This window comes from Talpa occidentalis, unplaced genomic scaffold, assembly GCF_014898055.3.
Source record: "Talpa occidentalis isolate TD23 unplaced genomic scaffold, MPIMG_talOcc4v2.1 talOcc4.11, whole genome shotgun sequence".
Classification (NCBI taxonomy): domain Eukaryota; kingdom Metazoa; phylum Chordata; class Mammalia; order Eulipotyphla; family Talpidae; genus Talpa; species Talpa occidentalis.
The window spans coordinates 101446555-101462829 of record NW_023601104.1 but is presented as its reverse complement, the minus strand read 5'-3'; the positions used below and the strand labels follow the sequence as shown (position 1 = coordinate 101462829).

The 16275-nt window shown below is 63.0% G+C and overlaps 1 protein-coding gene across 10 annotated transcripts in view; it reads right to left on the bottom strand.

Annotated features, from left to right (window-relative positions):
- KLC1 (kinesin light chain 1) overlaps nucleotides 1-16275 on the bottom strand; it is a 35897-nt gene that overhangs the window by 8964 nt on the left and 10658 nt on the right. For 6 of the 10 annotated variants that reach the window (XM_054692826.1, XM_037504081.2, XM_037504076.2 and 3 more), the window contains exons 2-13: nucleotides 14637-14898; nucleotides 12887-13117; nucleotides 12008-12086; nucleotides 11405-11630; nucleotides 9674-9761; nucleotides 9066-9167; nucleotides 7196-7369; nucleotides 6998-7097; nucleotides 5184-5233; nucleotides 5036-5103; nucleotides 3946-4054; nucleotides 1808-1942 (exon numbers count right to left, since the gene is read on the bottom strand). In XM_054692826.1, the coding sequence (XP_054548801.1) occupies nucleotides 1808-1942; nucleotides 3946-4054; nucleotides 5036-5103; nucleotides 5184-5233; nucleotides 6998-7097; nucleotides 7196-7369; nucleotides 9066-9167; nucleotides 9674-9761; nucleotides 11405-11630; nucleotides 12008-12086; nucleotides 12887-13117; nucleotides 14637-14897 (1623 nt within the window). In that variant the 5' untranslated portion in view covers nucleotide 14898. Of the gene's footprint in view, nucleotides 1-1780; nucleotides 1943-3945; nucleotides 4055-5035; nucleotides 5104-5183; nucleotides 5234-6997; nucleotides 7098-7195; nucleotides 7370-9065; nucleotides 9168-9673; nucleotides 9762-11404; nucleotides 11631-12007; nucleotides 12087-12886; nucleotides 13118-14636; nucleotides 14899-16275 lie in introns of all 10 variants that reach the window. The other 4 variants (XM_037504078.2, XM_037504077.2, XM_037504075.2 and 1 more) reach the window with 1 other exon arrangement.

Here is a 16275-nt window from a genome sequence, read left to right as displayed (position 1 = left end):
AAAAATAAATAAATAAAATAAAAACCCGCGATGAGACCTAGCACAGACGCCCAGAGCGAGGTCGAGATGTCTCCGCCTCACACGCGTACTGAGAAGCCCTGAGGACGCCGCATTCTCAGTAAAATCCACGCTCTGGGCCAGAAGCCAGGGAACAGGGCCTGCTCCTACCCGGCTGCTGCACCCTCGGTTCCCACTTGGCCTCTCGTCCACGCTGCCGCCTCGCCTGAGGAGCCCTCGTGCACCGGCAGCGGCACGGGCCAGGCTCCCGCGTCCGGCTCCAGCCAACAGGGCCTCAGGAGCTCCTCCTGGGCCGGGACAGAGGGCCTGAGTGGGCGGACGCTGAGCACAGGCGCCTGGCTCTTGAGTGCTGCCTGTGCCCCCCCACGGTGTGCTTGGGGATGCCCAGGCCCTCAAAGGCGGTACCGCCTCAGACCCTCGAGGGTCCTGTGGGGGCCAAGGTGCTCTCGGCCCTCGGGGTGAGCCTTAAGCAAGGCTCGCCTCTTCCCGCCTCTGCGGGCCCTGGAGAGAGGCACTCGGTGGGGGCAGAGGTCATTGTGCAGGGCCCTGAGGTCCAGACCCCACAGCCAGGGCGGGGCTGGGGAGTGTACAGCCCATCGCTGCACCCCGCAGTAGACTCTGTCAAGGACGCAAAGCCCGGAGCTGCTGACAGCACCAAGTGCAGGGGCCAAAGCCAGTGGGAACAGCCACCCTACAAAGGGGGGACTCGCATGAAGGGGCAGCAGGCCCCTCGGTGCCGCCTACTCCATGCCTGAGAACAGCAGAGGCTGCCCTCACATGCCATCTCCCAAGAGGCAGAGGCCCAGGCTCCACTCACAAGAGTCAAGACTGGCCCTATGGTGCTGGACCGGGCACACAGCAGGCAGGTCTCGTAGGGACACAAGGAGGGGCTGTGGGCACAGCGTCTGGGCCACAGGGGCCGCCCGGTCAGAGCAGGTGCGGACTTCGTTCTTGGCACCGCAAGACCCAAGCAAGGGAGCGGACGCCTCGGCCACGCAGCCCCTCAGGGGCTTCAGCACTCTGAAGGCCCAAAGAGCAGGTTCAAAAGGGTAGTCCCGCGATGCCCAGAGCTCCCTGCGATTCGGCAGACACCTGCCCGCTCACAATGACCACGCCGTGCCTCTGAACAAACTGAGACGAGCTGGACACGTGGCTTGCCAGAGGAGGCCGGGCCGGCTGCATCACAGAGCCGCACGCTGGGCTGAAAACTCAGGAGCCAGCGTCCCGGGGGGCGGATGCCAGGAGAAAGAGTGTCCAGGGGCAAAGCAGGGGACAGATCAGAGCCAGCTGGCGGCCAGCAGGTGCCCGGCCCGGGAGGCCCTGGAGGAAGGAAGTGGCCCGTGCCCCCACCCGCTCCTTCCTGACGGCAAGTCCCACCCAGCCGTGCTTCCCTCTGAGGCACATGCATGGGCCTCGCAGGCCCACAGCGCCTGGCCGGACGCCAGTGCTTGGGTTAGCGAAGCAGTGGCGCGGACGAGCACAAGTTAGGGCCCTGCCCTGCCCAGCACACGCGAGAGGCCAGCTGCGGCCACAATGGGACAGCAGTGCCCGCCTCCGGCTTGTGGGAGATGAGAAGCCAGCTTCTATGGGCTCCGGACAGAAAGACACCGGTCGCATCAGTGAGCACAAGCAACGGTTTTGGGTGCAGCAGCAAGGTGACCTCATCCGAGGCTGCCAGGGGCCCTGAACTGGGGACGGGGTGGCCAGCGCAGGGGCGGGGGGCGGGGGCGCAGACGGGCGCCTGCACGGGCGCCGTACTTACCCCGTTCCACTCTACGCTCATACTCACTTCCTCGCCTCCGTCAGGGCCGCTCTCGTACTTGACCACATCGGCGTGGAGGCTCTCCCGGCTCCGGCCCTTCTCCACGCTCTCGGGGTCACCCAGCACCTCGGCCACCCTCTGCTTGTGCACGTTGTCGAGACCCTGTGAGCGGGGGGAGGGCCGGTCCGTAAGCCTCAGGCTGTCACGGGGGCTGAGATGCAAAGTCCACACTCTCGGCCACAGGAGGGGCGGGACAGGGCACCGGGACACGCCCGGCTTGTGAGCGTGAAGCTGACGGGGGGGGGGGGGGGGGGGGGGCGGCGCGCAGAGGCCCGCCCGCTGCTGCAAAGGCCGCGCTGGGGCTGCTGCCCTGGAGCCGCCCGATGGAGGCGGCGGACAGGTGTGAAGAGGCAGCGTGTGCGGATGGGCTCCTGACACAAGCCAGTGGGGCCCGCTGGGGTGAGGGCCACTCACCTTCTCTACATGTTGCAACTCCAGGGCGAGGTGCTGGGAGCCAGCCCCACATTTAACACATGGTTCCTGGTGTTTGTGCCTCCAAAACAAGCCCCACTAAGCCCTCTGGGCCCCCCAATCTCGGTGCAGGCTTTCTGATGTCTCCTTCACAAACGCACCTCTGGAGCCAGGGCACGCTGGGCGGCGTGGGCTGTTCTGCCGGGCCGGGCCATCCAGGCACCCAGCCCACGGCCGAGGGACTCTGCCCGCAGCACCTGCTGCCACCGTGTCCTCCTGGGGCAGCCCCAGCCAGCACTGCACCACGGGCCTCTCACTCGAGCAGCCCCAGCCCATCCCCCCACCCCACGCCCGCCCCTGTGAGGAACATGCCATCACCGGGACAGCGCTTGTCCCAGGCAGCCCGGGTGGCAGGTCTCAGCTCCAGAGCCAGCCCCTGCCAGAACCGCGCGACCCTGCACCGCCAGGCCCGCAGGGCACCGCCTCTGGACACCCCAGCAGGAAGGACGCCGCGAGGGCGCGTGAGGCCTGGTCGGGGCCACGACAAGGGCTCTGCCAGTCTTGTCAACGCCTTCCTCCTGTCAGACTGGTTGGAGAGAAAAGCTCCAAGGCGCACGTTCAATCAGGTGGCCTCTGTGAGGGCTGGCCGCAGGCCCACGACCCTCAAGCAGCGCCCACAGGCACACAAGTCCCGGATGGAAGACACCCTGAGCTGCCTGGCCTGAGGCTGAAGAGAGACCTTCCAGCCACCTCCTGCGCACACCCAGACACCCGGCCGCTGGGTGGTCTCACGGGCCCCCAGGCCCTGTGACCACTGCCTGCCCCTCACCAGTGACAGCCAACGCCTGGGCCACACTGCTGGGGGCAGGGCCCCTGCGGTGACTGCCACGGGTCCTGGCTGATGGGACCCCGTCGACCACATGTAGAGCAGGCGCAGGGAGCCCCAGGAGGCACCTGCCCCTGGGGCACCACCTCCCCACCTGCGCTGTCCAGGCCACGCTGTCTACGTCTCTGGGCTGCTGCTTGGAACTTCTGCTGATGGCCGCGCAGCTGACATGCGGCTCATGCCCCGCCAAGAAGGCTCGCTGGGCTCAGAGGACAGGTCCGGGGACAGCACCCATCCCCAAGCCAGCTGCACCGTGCCGGAGCCCAGGACGCAGCCCCAGGCATCTGCCCACGGAGCCCCACGCAGGGGTGGGGCAGGGCAGCGACAGAGGCCTCGGACCCCAGATGCCACTGGTACACCAGCGCTCCGCGGCCATCCAGCACTTGAGCCCCGCCAGCGCCGAGAGCCAGCACTCGGGCTCTGGGTGGGCGCGGCTCCGGTGGGCACACCGGGCGGGCTTTGGTACAAGAAAACCACACCCCACTCCCACGGCAGCGGCGCTGAGGGCCGTCTCTCGCGGCAGCCAGACTCAAGCGCGCAGTCACCATGAGGCTTCTCCCAAGGCCCGTGCAGGTGCCTGCCCCTCTGGCACGACCCGGCCCAGGCGCACCTGCCCGCACAGCAGGTGCAGCTCTGACGTGGCGGCTCCACCGAGCCTGTACGCCGCGGCACCGCACTGGAGCTCAGACCATGTGACCCCTATTGTCCGAGCAGGAGAGCGAAGACCCTCAGGCTCCACGCTGAGCTCTCGGCAGGGCGAGAAGGAGCCCGGCCCAGAGACGCAGGTGGGCGACTTGGCCCAACTGACCTGCTTCCGTGACCTCATAGCCGCTTCCTCCAACGTCTCCGCGGCTTCAAATTTGCCTTGACGTCTGTAAAGTGCCCCGAGATTTTTGAGAGTCGTCGTGACAGTTGGGCTGTTAACAAGCACAGGACATGCAGAGCCATTACCAGGACAGCCTCGGCAGCCAGGTCGACAACGCGGGGTCCAAAGAACTCATACGCCTCAGCCTGGTTGAAAATACCTTGAAGTTCTAACTGCAAAACCCTGAAAGTCTCCTCAGAAGTAGAAGTGCCCCCCCAAAACCAGAGCTTCAAGGGGCGGTCAGGGTGGACCCAGACCTCCCGCTGACACTGCCTCACAGGTACGGCCATACCCCTGCGCCCCCGGCTGTGGCCGCCCATGGGCAGGGCACCCTGAGGCCAGGCTCACCATCAGTCATGAGGGGTGGGGTCGGGCACAGCCCTTCACATCCTCTGTCTCCCCTCGGTGCAGGCTGAGCCCCCAGGCTAAGGCAGATTACTGCACAGGGCCCCGACAGCCACTCCCCAGGCCAGCACCACACCCAGCAGGGCCAGCACGAGTCCCCAAGGGGGGCTGATCCCGCCCTGGGACAGGCTCCTGCAGACAGAAACTCAGCAGCTGCGTCCGTCCCTTTGGGGGGCGACGGGAGTGGGAGAAACAGCCCCACTGTGTCATCTGTGGCAAGGGTGGGAGAAGCCAGAGGGTGTTTATTCCAAACTAAGGGTTCAGCGCTTTCCTCAGAGACCATGATCTGAGCCTTAAGGGCTGAGCAAGAGTTAAGATGGGGAGAAGACAGCAAAGGAGCATTCCAGGCGGCTGCTGATGGGGTGCACAGGGCCAGCTGGGCCCACACCAGCCCCCACAACGAGCAGGCTCGCGCCTGTCCCCAGCGGCCCCCGAAACCCCCCAGGCAGCCTAGAGAGCCGGTCAGCTCCAGTACACCCTGCCGGCCGTGATGTGGAGGCCTCTCCCTTACAAAGCTTGGAGGTCCAGAGTCTCGGGGAACAGGGACCCTGCAACCGCCTGAAGGAGTTGCTGCACTCAGCACCTACAAGCTGCCCCGCAGGCTCCCGGCCCCTCTTCAGGAACAGACCTGTCGACCTTGCAGGCCTTGTACCAGCCGCCATATTCTCCAAAAGATGCCCCGTCCTTCTGCTTGCCCTGAGGAGAGAGCGACCCCGCAGTGAGGGCCTGCTGGCACACGTGTGCCTGGGAAGGCCCTCGGGGGGGTCTGTCCTCACTTTGCACTCCTCTCGCTCCTCGGCGTGCATCCAGATGGGCTTGTTCTCATCTAGGAGAGAATCACAAGGCGCAGTTAACGGACGCGTGCGAAGCGGTTCCATCCTGGGGCTGCAAACTCATCTTCCCTGGGATCCTCCTCAGGCGTCACTTCCCACCTCGCGAAAGAGGGAGTTGGCAGCAGAGCAGGAAGCCCTGCAGCCAGGCCCCGCCTCGGGCCTCCAGAGGACTCGGCTGTGCAGGGCTGGGGGCAAAGGGGTGAACAGAAGATGGGGGGTCAGGGCACAACCAGAAGCCCTGACGGATGCTGGGGCTGCTCGCCCCACACTCGGGGTGTCTGCAATCCGCGCAGCCTGACATTACAATCTCAGGAAGTGCAGCGGGTGTGGGGCAGACACGACCGTGCAGAGTGGCGGGTGGCCGGAGACACAAAGGGAAGTGTGGTTTCAAGGAGGAAACCAGCGAGCACAAAGGAGGGAGACGCTGGAAGCTGCGTCCGGGTGAGGATGGCAGGTGAGCTCCCCCCCTCGGTCAGCAGGTCACCTTCAGGGCTCCCCTGCAGGAGGCTGCTGGGAGACACTGGCGTCTCAAGCCTCCAAGCCAAGCTCGGCAAGTCTGTGGCGTCCTCACTCCTCAGTGGGGTCCTGACCCGCTGCCCAGGACCACTGTGGAAGTTAAGGCAGGCCCCCTTCCCTGAAGGCCAGCATGTGGCTACACTGACCACTGGCCACACTGCCGAGGAGTGAGTGGTTCAAACCCAGGTGCGAGGAGGAAGAGCAGAGGACCTCCCTGGGGGCGCAGAGTCAGTCTCAGTACCGTGAGGCTCTCCACAGCCCCTGCAGCCTGAGTGCGACACGGCCAGGGAGTGACCCATAGGGTGCAGCAGGCCTCTCCTGACTCCCCACTGCTCCCCTCAGCAGCGGATGTCAGTGGATCTGCCTGCTCTGCTCCCCACCCTGTCTCTGGTGAATCCCCCCTGGCCCCTCTGGCCTGCACCCCACCTCTTAAATGCATAAACACTTTTAAAAAAAGAGGTGGTGCGGAGCTGAACTCGCCCACCCGTCGCCGCGGGCAGGCTCTGCAGACCGCTCACCCGGGAAGCAGAACTCCAGCCGGGCACTGCGGGGTGCCACAGGACAGGGGTCTCAGCTGCACACAAGACGGCCTGCATCCTAATGTGTGTGGTAACCCGAGAACAGGAAGCCGCGTCCAGGAGAACACAGCCGACTGGACGCCATGTCACCACCACAGCAGACAGCAGCCAGTAGGTCAAGGGAAACCAGCCTCCCCAAGTAGAATTAAGGAAAGAAGCCTGGGGGAGATGGCCCCGGGGCCACCAGGCCGGACAAGCCTCTATGGTCAGCGGGGCTGGGCAGCTCCTGCAACTGGACGCCCCAGAGTGGGCCACCCAAGCGTAGATGGCAGCCCTGCTCGGAGGATGCCCGGCGGCCAGCCCCTTGCCGTGTTAAGGAAACAAAGGCGATGGGCTACTGATGGCAGCTGAGCTGTCTGGCAGGCATGGGGTGGGCGCAGGCTCCGGGAAGGCAGCATGGAGGGCAGGTGGCAGAGCCACGGAGGGGCCACGAGGCCCACAGGACTCGCTGGGGCATGGCGTGGCGTGGTGTGGCGTGGCGTGGCGTGTGGGGGCAAGGGCCCGGGTATGAGCAGGTGGCGGGCGGGCCTATGCCTCGCCCTCTGAACGCTGTCGGGACAATCGATCCCAAACCTCAGCCCAAACCGCCTGGAAGGCTCTGTGCCAACAGGCCGCCCCCGGGCTCGCCGGGCAGAGCCACTTTCGGCGCGGAGCGTGTCTTACCGTCGACAGAACCGAACTCCCTTTCGTGTGCGCGCGTGAGGATCTCCTTGTACAGGGTCTCTGCTTGCTTGAACTTCCCTTGCTTCAGGTAGCAGGAAGCCTTCGAAGAGAGGTGCCGCGTCAGTGTCCCGACAGGACGCGCGCCCCGCACAGTCACGTCTGGCCACAGCAGAGACAGCCGAGCCTCGCGTCACCTACCAGGTTGTTCTTGGTCTTGGCCACGTTGGGGTCGTCGGGGCCCAGCCGGGTCTGGTAGATGTCCAGGGCCCGCTGGTAGTAGTACTCCACCTCGTCGTACTTGCCCTGGTTCTGGCACAGCAAGGCCAGGTTGTTCAGCTGCTTGGCGACATCAGGGTGGTCCTTCCCCAAGACCTGCGCACGAGGGAGCCGTGAGGGGCTGGGGCTGGGCCTCGCGGTCTGCAGGCTGGCTCCTGGGCCAGCCCTGGGCCAAGCAGCTGCTCAGCCACACAACGGACAGCACCGGCCTGTGTCCTACCCGAGCCCGGCCAACGCACACACGGCCCCCAGCTGGGACGCGGCCACACAAGGCGAAGGTGAGGAGCCTGGGTTGATAAAGGCTGCTCGTTTAGCCCCCAAATCTGGAGAGCCCAAACCGAAACACAGCCCGTGCTGACCGGAGGGCTGAGCGCCTCCCACACGCGATCCGAGGCCATGGCCTTCAGGGGAACCCCAGCTGTCCACGGCGGCCTGAGCATCCAGACAGGGTCACTGCCGTCGCCCTTCCATCCGGACACTGAGCTTGCTGGCTCTTCTTCAACACCTCTGCTCCCCCGACGGCCTTCGGGGGATGCCCCACCGCCCATCTTAGGGCACCCTCAGCCCATCCCCACGCAGCTAACACAAGCACATCACCTGCTTGCTTCTTTGCAAGAAACACTACCCAAAACTCTTCTTTACCCACTGAGTCTCTTACTGCCCAGCTCTCCACTCAAACGCAAGCCCCGAGTGCACAAACCATGTCTTCCTCCTCATCTCCGCACCTGGAGAGATTGATGAACACACTGAACTGCCTCCTCGCTGCCTGGACAAGTCATTCACTCTCAGAACTGCTCTGGCCTCCCCCACGTGGTCCCCAGCCAGGCCCGCCGCCTCTCTGCCGCCTGTAAACCCCTGCCCTCCCGGCCCTCGGGGACAAGAGGCTGTGAAGGCGCCTGGGGACAGGGGCCAGACTCGGGCACTTGTGAAAGCCATCCCCAAGGCACAGGGCGCCCTGGCCTGGGGAAGCCCTGCTCCACCCTCTCCTGGAGCTGGATCCTGGACGCCAAGGCACCCTGCACCCCAAGGGCTATCTGTTCCAGGGCTCCCCGGGATGGAACTGTGTATCACCAACTCTAGCCAAGCCGGGACTCCCAAGTCCTTAGCACACCCTGGCTAGGGTAGTAAAAGAGCTTGAATACATAGGAATACATACAATGACTCACCACACACACCTCGAATCACCTGGTCCTTTCAGCCCCAGGCCACTCCACACCTGCCCACTTGCTCCCCCCCGCAGAGGCAGGTGAGCAGCGTCCGCCTCCGGGCTTCCCACCAGCCCCTTCCCGCCTGCCCCTGCTACCTCCACCCCCTCTACCTCACTCGCAATTAACCAGCTCTGTCACTGGCAAAAAGTCACCAAAACCCCAAGTGAAAACATTCCCCGCGGTGGCTGGGAGGGCCGAGTGCCGCCCTCTGCATGCAGTGTCAGGAGCGCAGCGCCCGGCCCAGTCAGCGGCAGCAGCCCTGGTGCTGGCCAGCCGGGGCTCTGGGCTCACCTACAGCTCTGACGACGACGATCATGTCGTCTTTCAGGCTTAGCAGCAGCGTACCCCTTGCTGATGAGGACACGCCCATCCTCCAAGAATCCTGGTTTCCTGCTGCACCCCGGGGCCCTCCACGCTCAGGGTCACTTCCTGCTGCACAGGGGCTGGCTGCCCGCCCCACGCCCACCCCACACCGCTGTGCTGGACAGGCTCGGTGTGCTGGCTGACCACCTTTGTAGGCCAGTTGTCGTTCGTGGTCATGGCCCGTCACAACCGAAGCGTGAGGCCCCCCCAGCCACCCGCACCTTCTCTCTGATCTCCAGGGCGCGCTTGCACAGCGGCTCGGCTTCCTTGTACTTCCCTCTCTTGCCGTAGAGCACCGCGAGGTTGTTCAGCGTTGCCGCCACCTGCCAACACAGAGGGCGGGGTCAGCGAGGCCCGAGCACAGGGGACGGCAGCCTGGCGGCAGGCGGGCCAGCAGCGCCCTGGGTGAGCGCAGAAAAGCACTTGACCCTCACGGGGACAGAGGTCACGAGGTTGCACTGAGGGCACTCCATGTGGGCCAATCAAACATGATCTTGATTTTTTTAATTTTACTGGAAGCCACAAAGCCAACCGAAACAGATCTGTGCGCAGCTCTGACCGATCTTATAAAGATGACCATGAATTCTTTAGGAAAAAATTTACAGAAGAACATGCGATTTGATTTGGGATCAGAACCAGGCTGTGCTCCATTGGAGGCGGTGGGGACAGACACAGGAGCCCAGCCCGCCAGTGCCGCACGGCCCTACCTGCGCCAGCTAGTGCAGAGGCGGCTCCTAGCCCTTCCTGCTGAGGTCAACAGTAAGAGGAGTCGGGTCAATAAACGATCGGGGAGAACAGAACATGAAAGAACGAAGCAGCAGACACAAACCGCAGGGTGGTCTTTGCCCAGTGTCTTCTCTCGGATGGCCAAGGCATCGTTCAGCAGATTGGCCGCGTCTTTGTATTTATTCTGGTCTCTAAACGAGAAACACGCGTTCAGTGTTTTCCACGTAGCTACGCCGTCTTTTTAAAATTTAACTCTGGAACTAAAAAAGTAAATGCTGGGCCTCCTGGTTGGCACAGGGGATTAAGCACTGCACTATGAGGCAATCCATAGCCTCTGCAGCATGAGTTCGATCCCTGGCCAGGAAGCAACCCACATGGCGCAGCAGACCTCTCCTCTCTCCCCGCTGCTCCCCTCAGCAGTGTACTTTGGTCGATCTGCCTGTTCTGTCCCCACTCTGTCTCTGGTGAATCCTCTCTCCCCACCATAGCTCTGGCTGCACCCCAGTTCTTGGATGCATAAATAAATAAATCTTAAAAAAAAAAATAAATGAAGAAATAAATGTTAAGTTGCAGCTACTGAAAAAGCTAAATATTAATTTTTTTATTAAAAGAATCAAGTCAGGTGGTTACTAGACAGCCCGAGCAGAGGAGACGACCCGGCGGGCAGGCCAGACCACGCGCAGGGCTCGGGGCTAGAGCTGCTCGGCTCTGGGGTACAGCCTCCCACCCAGACCCAGGGGCAGAGTGGCCCCGCCCAGCAGGGGCTACCCGCACGGGGGAGCCAGGCTGCCCAGAGGCATGCCCCCATCAGACAGTGCCGAGCATACCTGAGTCCTGGCTCTGCCGGCCAGCGTGGGGTCAGCTCCCACAGCCCCGGCCGACCGCAAGGCCAGCAGACTGTCCCACCCAGAGCTGCTGGGAGAGCCAGGGCAGGACAGCGTCTGCACGCTGAGAGCCCTCACCAGCAGTACGTGCAAGTAAGCACACCGTGACACCTGGGGTGCACGACTGGCCCCCGTTTCCTAGAGAGGCGTGTGAGGTCTTACGGAAAGCAAGCACCCCACCGGTGCCCCAGGGTAAGGCCAGCTGCCTAGTGCCCTCCTCACATGCCCAGCACGCAGACTTCTCAGCTGAGCGGGAGCCGCAGAGGGGAGGCAGCAGTGGGGCGGCGCCACAAGCCCTAGGCACACTCGGGTGAGTCTGTGGCAGACCCTTTGGCCCTCAGAGGCACAGAGTGACCCACACACAGGACCGTGGACAGGCCGGGGGCGTAAGGGCTGCCACAGACTCAGCCAGGGTCTGGGCCAACCTGGGTATGTGCTCGCTTCCTACGTGCTTTAAAGAAATCCCTCGTCCCAACAACGGCCGTGCTGCTCCATCTCGGACCTACGAGACAGGCTGACGGAGGACTCAAGATGGCCCTGGAGTCCAGGGAACTGCGTGAGGGGACGTGCCAGAGCCCAGGCACAGCAAGCAGGGCCGGGGGGCAGGCAAGGGTCATGGGGGGCACTGGACAGACGGCGCCCCCAGGCCCAGGGGAAGGTGCCGACAGCAGAGCTGGAAGCTGCTCTGAACAGGAGGGCCTGGGTCTCGGCAGGCAGTGGGGCACAGTGGCTCTTCCAGCAGCTGACTGGGGTCACAGGCAGCGCTGCAGCACGGGGAGCCTGCCCCAGCGCGTGCTGCCTGCTGTGGACACGGCTACCAGCAACTTGAGGGGAGTCAGGGGAGAAGCAGCTCATGCAGGTCACTGGGAATATTTGTTGTTACATTTGAAAGGGCAGGGAAGGATGGAGAGAGGCGCCGGCAGGGTCACAGCGCGCCGGGGGGCACTTGCCTGTACACCAGCGCCAGGATGTTCAGCATGGTGGCCACGTCAGGGTGGTCGTGGCCCGAAGTCTTCTCCAGGTCCTCCAGGGCCTGCTTGCACAGGGGCACAGCCACCTCGTAGCGGCCCTGCGAGGCGTACTGGATGACCAGGTTGTGCAGGGTGCGCAGGCGCGCCGGGATCTCATAGCCACCCTGCTGGGCTGCAGCTGCCGCGCTGCTGTGCTGCTGCTGGACTGTGGGGAGGGGCAGAGGAGTCCTGAGAGCACGCCCCCCCGGGCAGCCCACCGCCCCCACCGCCCAGACGCCAAAGCAGGCAGGGTCACGGCAAGCAGCACTGTGTGGCCAGGCCCCACGAGCAGGGGAACCCTGGGTACCCACAGTGCCCACACGGGCCACTCTGATCTTCATACCAGGAGCCGGCCATGTCTGTGTGGCAGGAGTGGCCCCGGCCCGGGCTGGTCTAACTGGCCACTGTAGCTGCGGGCCCATTGCTAGATGGCCTGGGGCGCACGGGAGAACCACGCGTGCATGTGCCAGGGAGGCAGACACCCACCCATGCCTGTGGTGGGTGGGGGACAACCAGCTGCCAGGCTGAGCATGCCCCACTTACTCCCATGGCCCGGGTCGTCATCCTCATTGGGGAAGAGGTCGTCCAGGGGCTCTTTGGAGGAATCCGAGTCTTTGTCTTCCTGGAAAACCAACCCAGGACAGTGCAGGCTTACAAGTACTGTCGCCCCTGTATTTGAAATCTTTGAAATAAGCTTCAATTTAATTGAGCATCTTAGAGAAGGTGACTCATTTAGGCAGGACTACCCACAGAGCGGCGTGTCTAAAAGCTCGGCAGTGAGCTGCAGGCCTGACAGATCAGCCCCTGGCTAAGAGCCAGCCAGGGGCAGCAAACCTGGGCTCATGCCTGAGACCCTTTGCCTTTGCCCTGGGGAGGACCAAGCAGAGCAGCGAGACTTTCCGCACAGATTTATGTGGATGCCAAGCGTGTGACCGCAGACTACAATGCACATCTCTGGATCAACTTCTCTGTGACTCAAATTATTCCAAAGTAAGTTCATTAAACAAAAGCTGACTGAATCAGGAGCAAGGGGTGGGTAGCAAACCATCAAGACTGGGGTGGACGGGCAGAGGAAAGGAATAACTGAGGCCCCCAGGAACGCCAAGCTGGCAGGCGAGAGCATGGCAGAAGCCGCGGCACATGGGCAGGCGCGGACTCCAGGATGCAAGGGCCGTGGCTCCTGAACCACAGAGCTCCCGCCCCAAGTCCAGGAGTCGGGCTCCAGTCCCACTGGGCCTGAAGCAAGAGCCCACGGCTGGTGGTCAGGCACCCCGCTGGGTAGGCCACGCCCATGCCTGCGCCCTGCACCCTGCACCTGCCTTAGGGCTCCGAGGCCTGCTAGGGGGCGCTCAGAGAGGGGCAGGGAAGTGCCCACAGGTCCCACAGGTGCCACCGGGCCGCGGCCCCCACAGAGCCACTCACAGACGGGGAGATGTCATCGTCGTATTTTTTCAGCTGGTTCATGAACTCCAGGTGCTTCTTCTCCTCCTCCAGCTGGGCCACCGACTGCTCGCTCTTCTGCAGCTTCTGCTGCGTGTTGGCCAGCTCATCCCGCAGCCACTGGTTCTCCTGGCAGAGCCGGCGGACCTGCGCGCGCAGCTTCTGCTTCTCCGACTCCACAGCGTTCAGGTGGTTGGACAGCGCCATCATGACCTGCGCACACAGAGGCTCATGCTCGGCCTCCCCAGCCCGGCCTACACCGGCGCACCCAGCCGTGCACTGGGGCAGAGAGGCCCTTCCTCCGTCAGCCATCGCGCGCCAAGCTCAAGGCAGGTGGCCACGTGCTTGCAAGTCCTGCCACAATAGACTCTTTCTGTCTGAGCGCATCTCCGGGGCGGGCAGCAGAGGAGACTCAGCGCCTCCTCTGATAAACTGTCCTCCCCCACCCCAGACAGCCCTTTCCCTGTGTGAGGCCCGCACGCGGGGAGACAGACTCGACCTACCCAGGTGAGGCTCCCAGCAAGGACGGAACACACTGCCTGTGCGTCCAGGTCCCTCTCAGGCACGGGCGGCCTGAGGCCAGGGTGGGCAGGAGCCAACTCCAGTCTCTGCCTGGTGCATCTGCCCTCCCTCCTCAGGAGCCTCCTCACTAGTGCCTGAACCCCAGCAGGCGGGGCTTTCTCCTCCTTTAACCCTGGTGCCTCAAGCTACAAAGGGACATTCATGCTCCTGCCGCCTCCAACAGCAGAACCTGAGGCAGAGCAGACCGCAGGGGCAGCTGCACCGGGACAGGGTCGGAGCGCTGGGAGCCGGGTCCGCACAGGCACTGTGAGGTCTCCACTGGGGAAACAGGGACCAGCTGCCCAGCAGCCCCCCGCACTTCACATGGGAGCTGAGAGAGAAGCCAATTTTTAATGTATTTAATTTTACCTAAAATATGCTGGCAAAGCAAAAGCTACGGGGGGCGTGGGAGCCCCTCCGCTCTGCTCCGTTTCTAGCCAGACGGGGCCAGAAGCACTGACCGCGGAAGGCAGCCTCATCTGGAGCCACGAAGCGGCGGCTGCGGGCCAGTATCCCATCTCCCTCCTCCTCAGGCCCAGGAACCGGCACCCTCGGAGGGCAAGAGAGCTTGTCTGTCCCCTCACAGCTGGGCGCGCTGTGGGGCCAGGCTCTGCTGGCGCAAGGTGAGTGGAGGCCTGAGCAGATGCTCCGAAGTAAAGGGAGGAGGCAGCCCCTCCTGGACCTTCCCTGTCCCGGAACGGAGTCAGCTGGCTGCAGCTGTCCCCTCAGTCTTTGTCCCCCCGACGGGCAGCAGCGTGCAATGCCACGGGTGGCAGGACCTAGGCATCCCCTGACCCAGCAGCCACGGGCCCTTCTGGGCCGCCTCGCGACAGGTAAAACGCCTGCCCCTTGAAGCCACCGCTGGCGCAGCGTCTGCGATGAACGCAGCCAAGTCTCATCCTGAGCGACACACACAGTCACCTCCGATTTGGTCCTGCCTTTAAAACTCAGTCCTGCCCCCACCAGCCCTTTATGTGGCATATCCAACCACGCCCGGTAGTGACTGCAAACAAAGACTCCCCTTGTTCAGGCTAGGCAGCTCGCGAAGCCCTCGCCATGCCGCACCGTCCCTGCGCCCGCGCCATCCCGGCCCCGTCCCGCCGCCCGCTCCCACGCTGACCCCACTGTCCCCCAGCCCACACCGTCCCCGCCCCCACGCCGTCCCCCTTACCTGCGCCTCACTCAGGCCCAGCTCCAGCATCTCCAGCGACTTGCGGATCATGTTGGATTTCTCCTCCACCAGGTTACTCTCGTCATCTTTCTTCAAGCACTTGAGCGTCTCGAGCAGACTCTGCAAGATGGAGTTGTGCTCGTTCTTCAGCGCTTCCAGCCCCTGAATGACCTGCTTGGTCTTAGAAATGATCTCATCCTGGGTGAGCTTCTCCAGCTTGTCTTCCTTTATGTACACCATTGTGGACATGCTGTCGTGCATCCTGGAAGAGCAAAAGGAAAGGCGGTTAGACAGCTCGTCCCGGGTCAGCTGGTCGCGTCTTCAGCGAGGTACACGTGTGTGAAGATGTCGACATTCTTTGTAGGGGAATGAGAATAATAAAGACGCCTGTCTTCATTATTACCCTGAAACAACGTTCTCTCAAAACAGACACTCTCGGGCCTCCCCGGCGGCCCAGGGGTCAGTCTCAGGCTGTCACCACCGCAGCCTGAGTGCGACCCCAGGCCGGGGAGCTGCCCACAGGGCGCGGAAGACCCCTCCTGTCTCCCGCTGCCCGCCTCAGCAGCGGGTTTCAGTGGATCTGCCTTTCCTGCCCCCCACTGTCTCAACCCCACCTCTGGCCACACCCCATTCCACCCAAAAGTAAAAAAAATAAAAGAGCAGGAATTTAGAAAACCCCAATAAGATAGCAGAAAAAGACTAATTATAATGAAGAAAAAAACCAAAATCAACAAGTAACTGTAAACCAAAGGCACACTGCGGGCGGGGGGAGGAGAGGAGAGACTGGGGTCACAATAAGGGGGGTGCAATGGTATGGGGAATCTAACCGAGATGAAAATGCACACATTGTGCAAAAATGAAAAATGTGGGCCTCCCCGGGTGGCGCAGAGGTTGAGCGCTGGGCTGTGAAGCTGCCCGCAGCCTCTGCAGCGCCGGTTCGATCCCCCGGCCGCAGGCAAGGGTCCCACATGGCACACAAACCTCTCCTACCATGCCCGCTGCTCCCCTCAGCAGTGTACCTCGGTCCTTCTGCCTGCTCTGCTCCCCGCTCTGGCTCTGGAGAATCATCTCACCCTCCCGCGCTTCTGACTGTACCCAGTGCATGTATAAATAAATAAATAAATATTAAAAAAAAAATTCCAAACCCCTTAAGAAAAAAAAAATGAAAAATGTAAGAATTATATAAAATAAAATATTTTAAAAATAAAAAATAAATAAAAGACACTCAGATACTGTCGCGCCACTTGCGGCCACATGGAAGGCGAAGGACGCCGCGAGGGGAGGCGAGGCAGGGCGAGGGGGGCGAACGCCAGGTTGTCTCCCTCACGCCGGGGCTCGGAGCGCCCAGCCAGGCGTCAGGGAGCCGGGCCTTGCAGGCGCCCGCAGAGCCGAGGCACGAGCAGGGCGGGGGCGGGCTGGGCGGGGGCTGTGCTGGGGGGAGCACCGGCGGGATGGCGCCCGAGGGGAGAAGCCAAATACTGCCCCAAAATGAACGAAGATGCAAGCAAGCAAATCAACAATTGAAAAACGGAAACACGCGTTTCCGTGGCAGGCCCATGTGCGCCCGCGCCGGGCTCGCGCCTGCAGCACTTCTCAAGGGAGGGCGGCAGCGCGCCACGACGCCAGAGGCTGCAAGCGG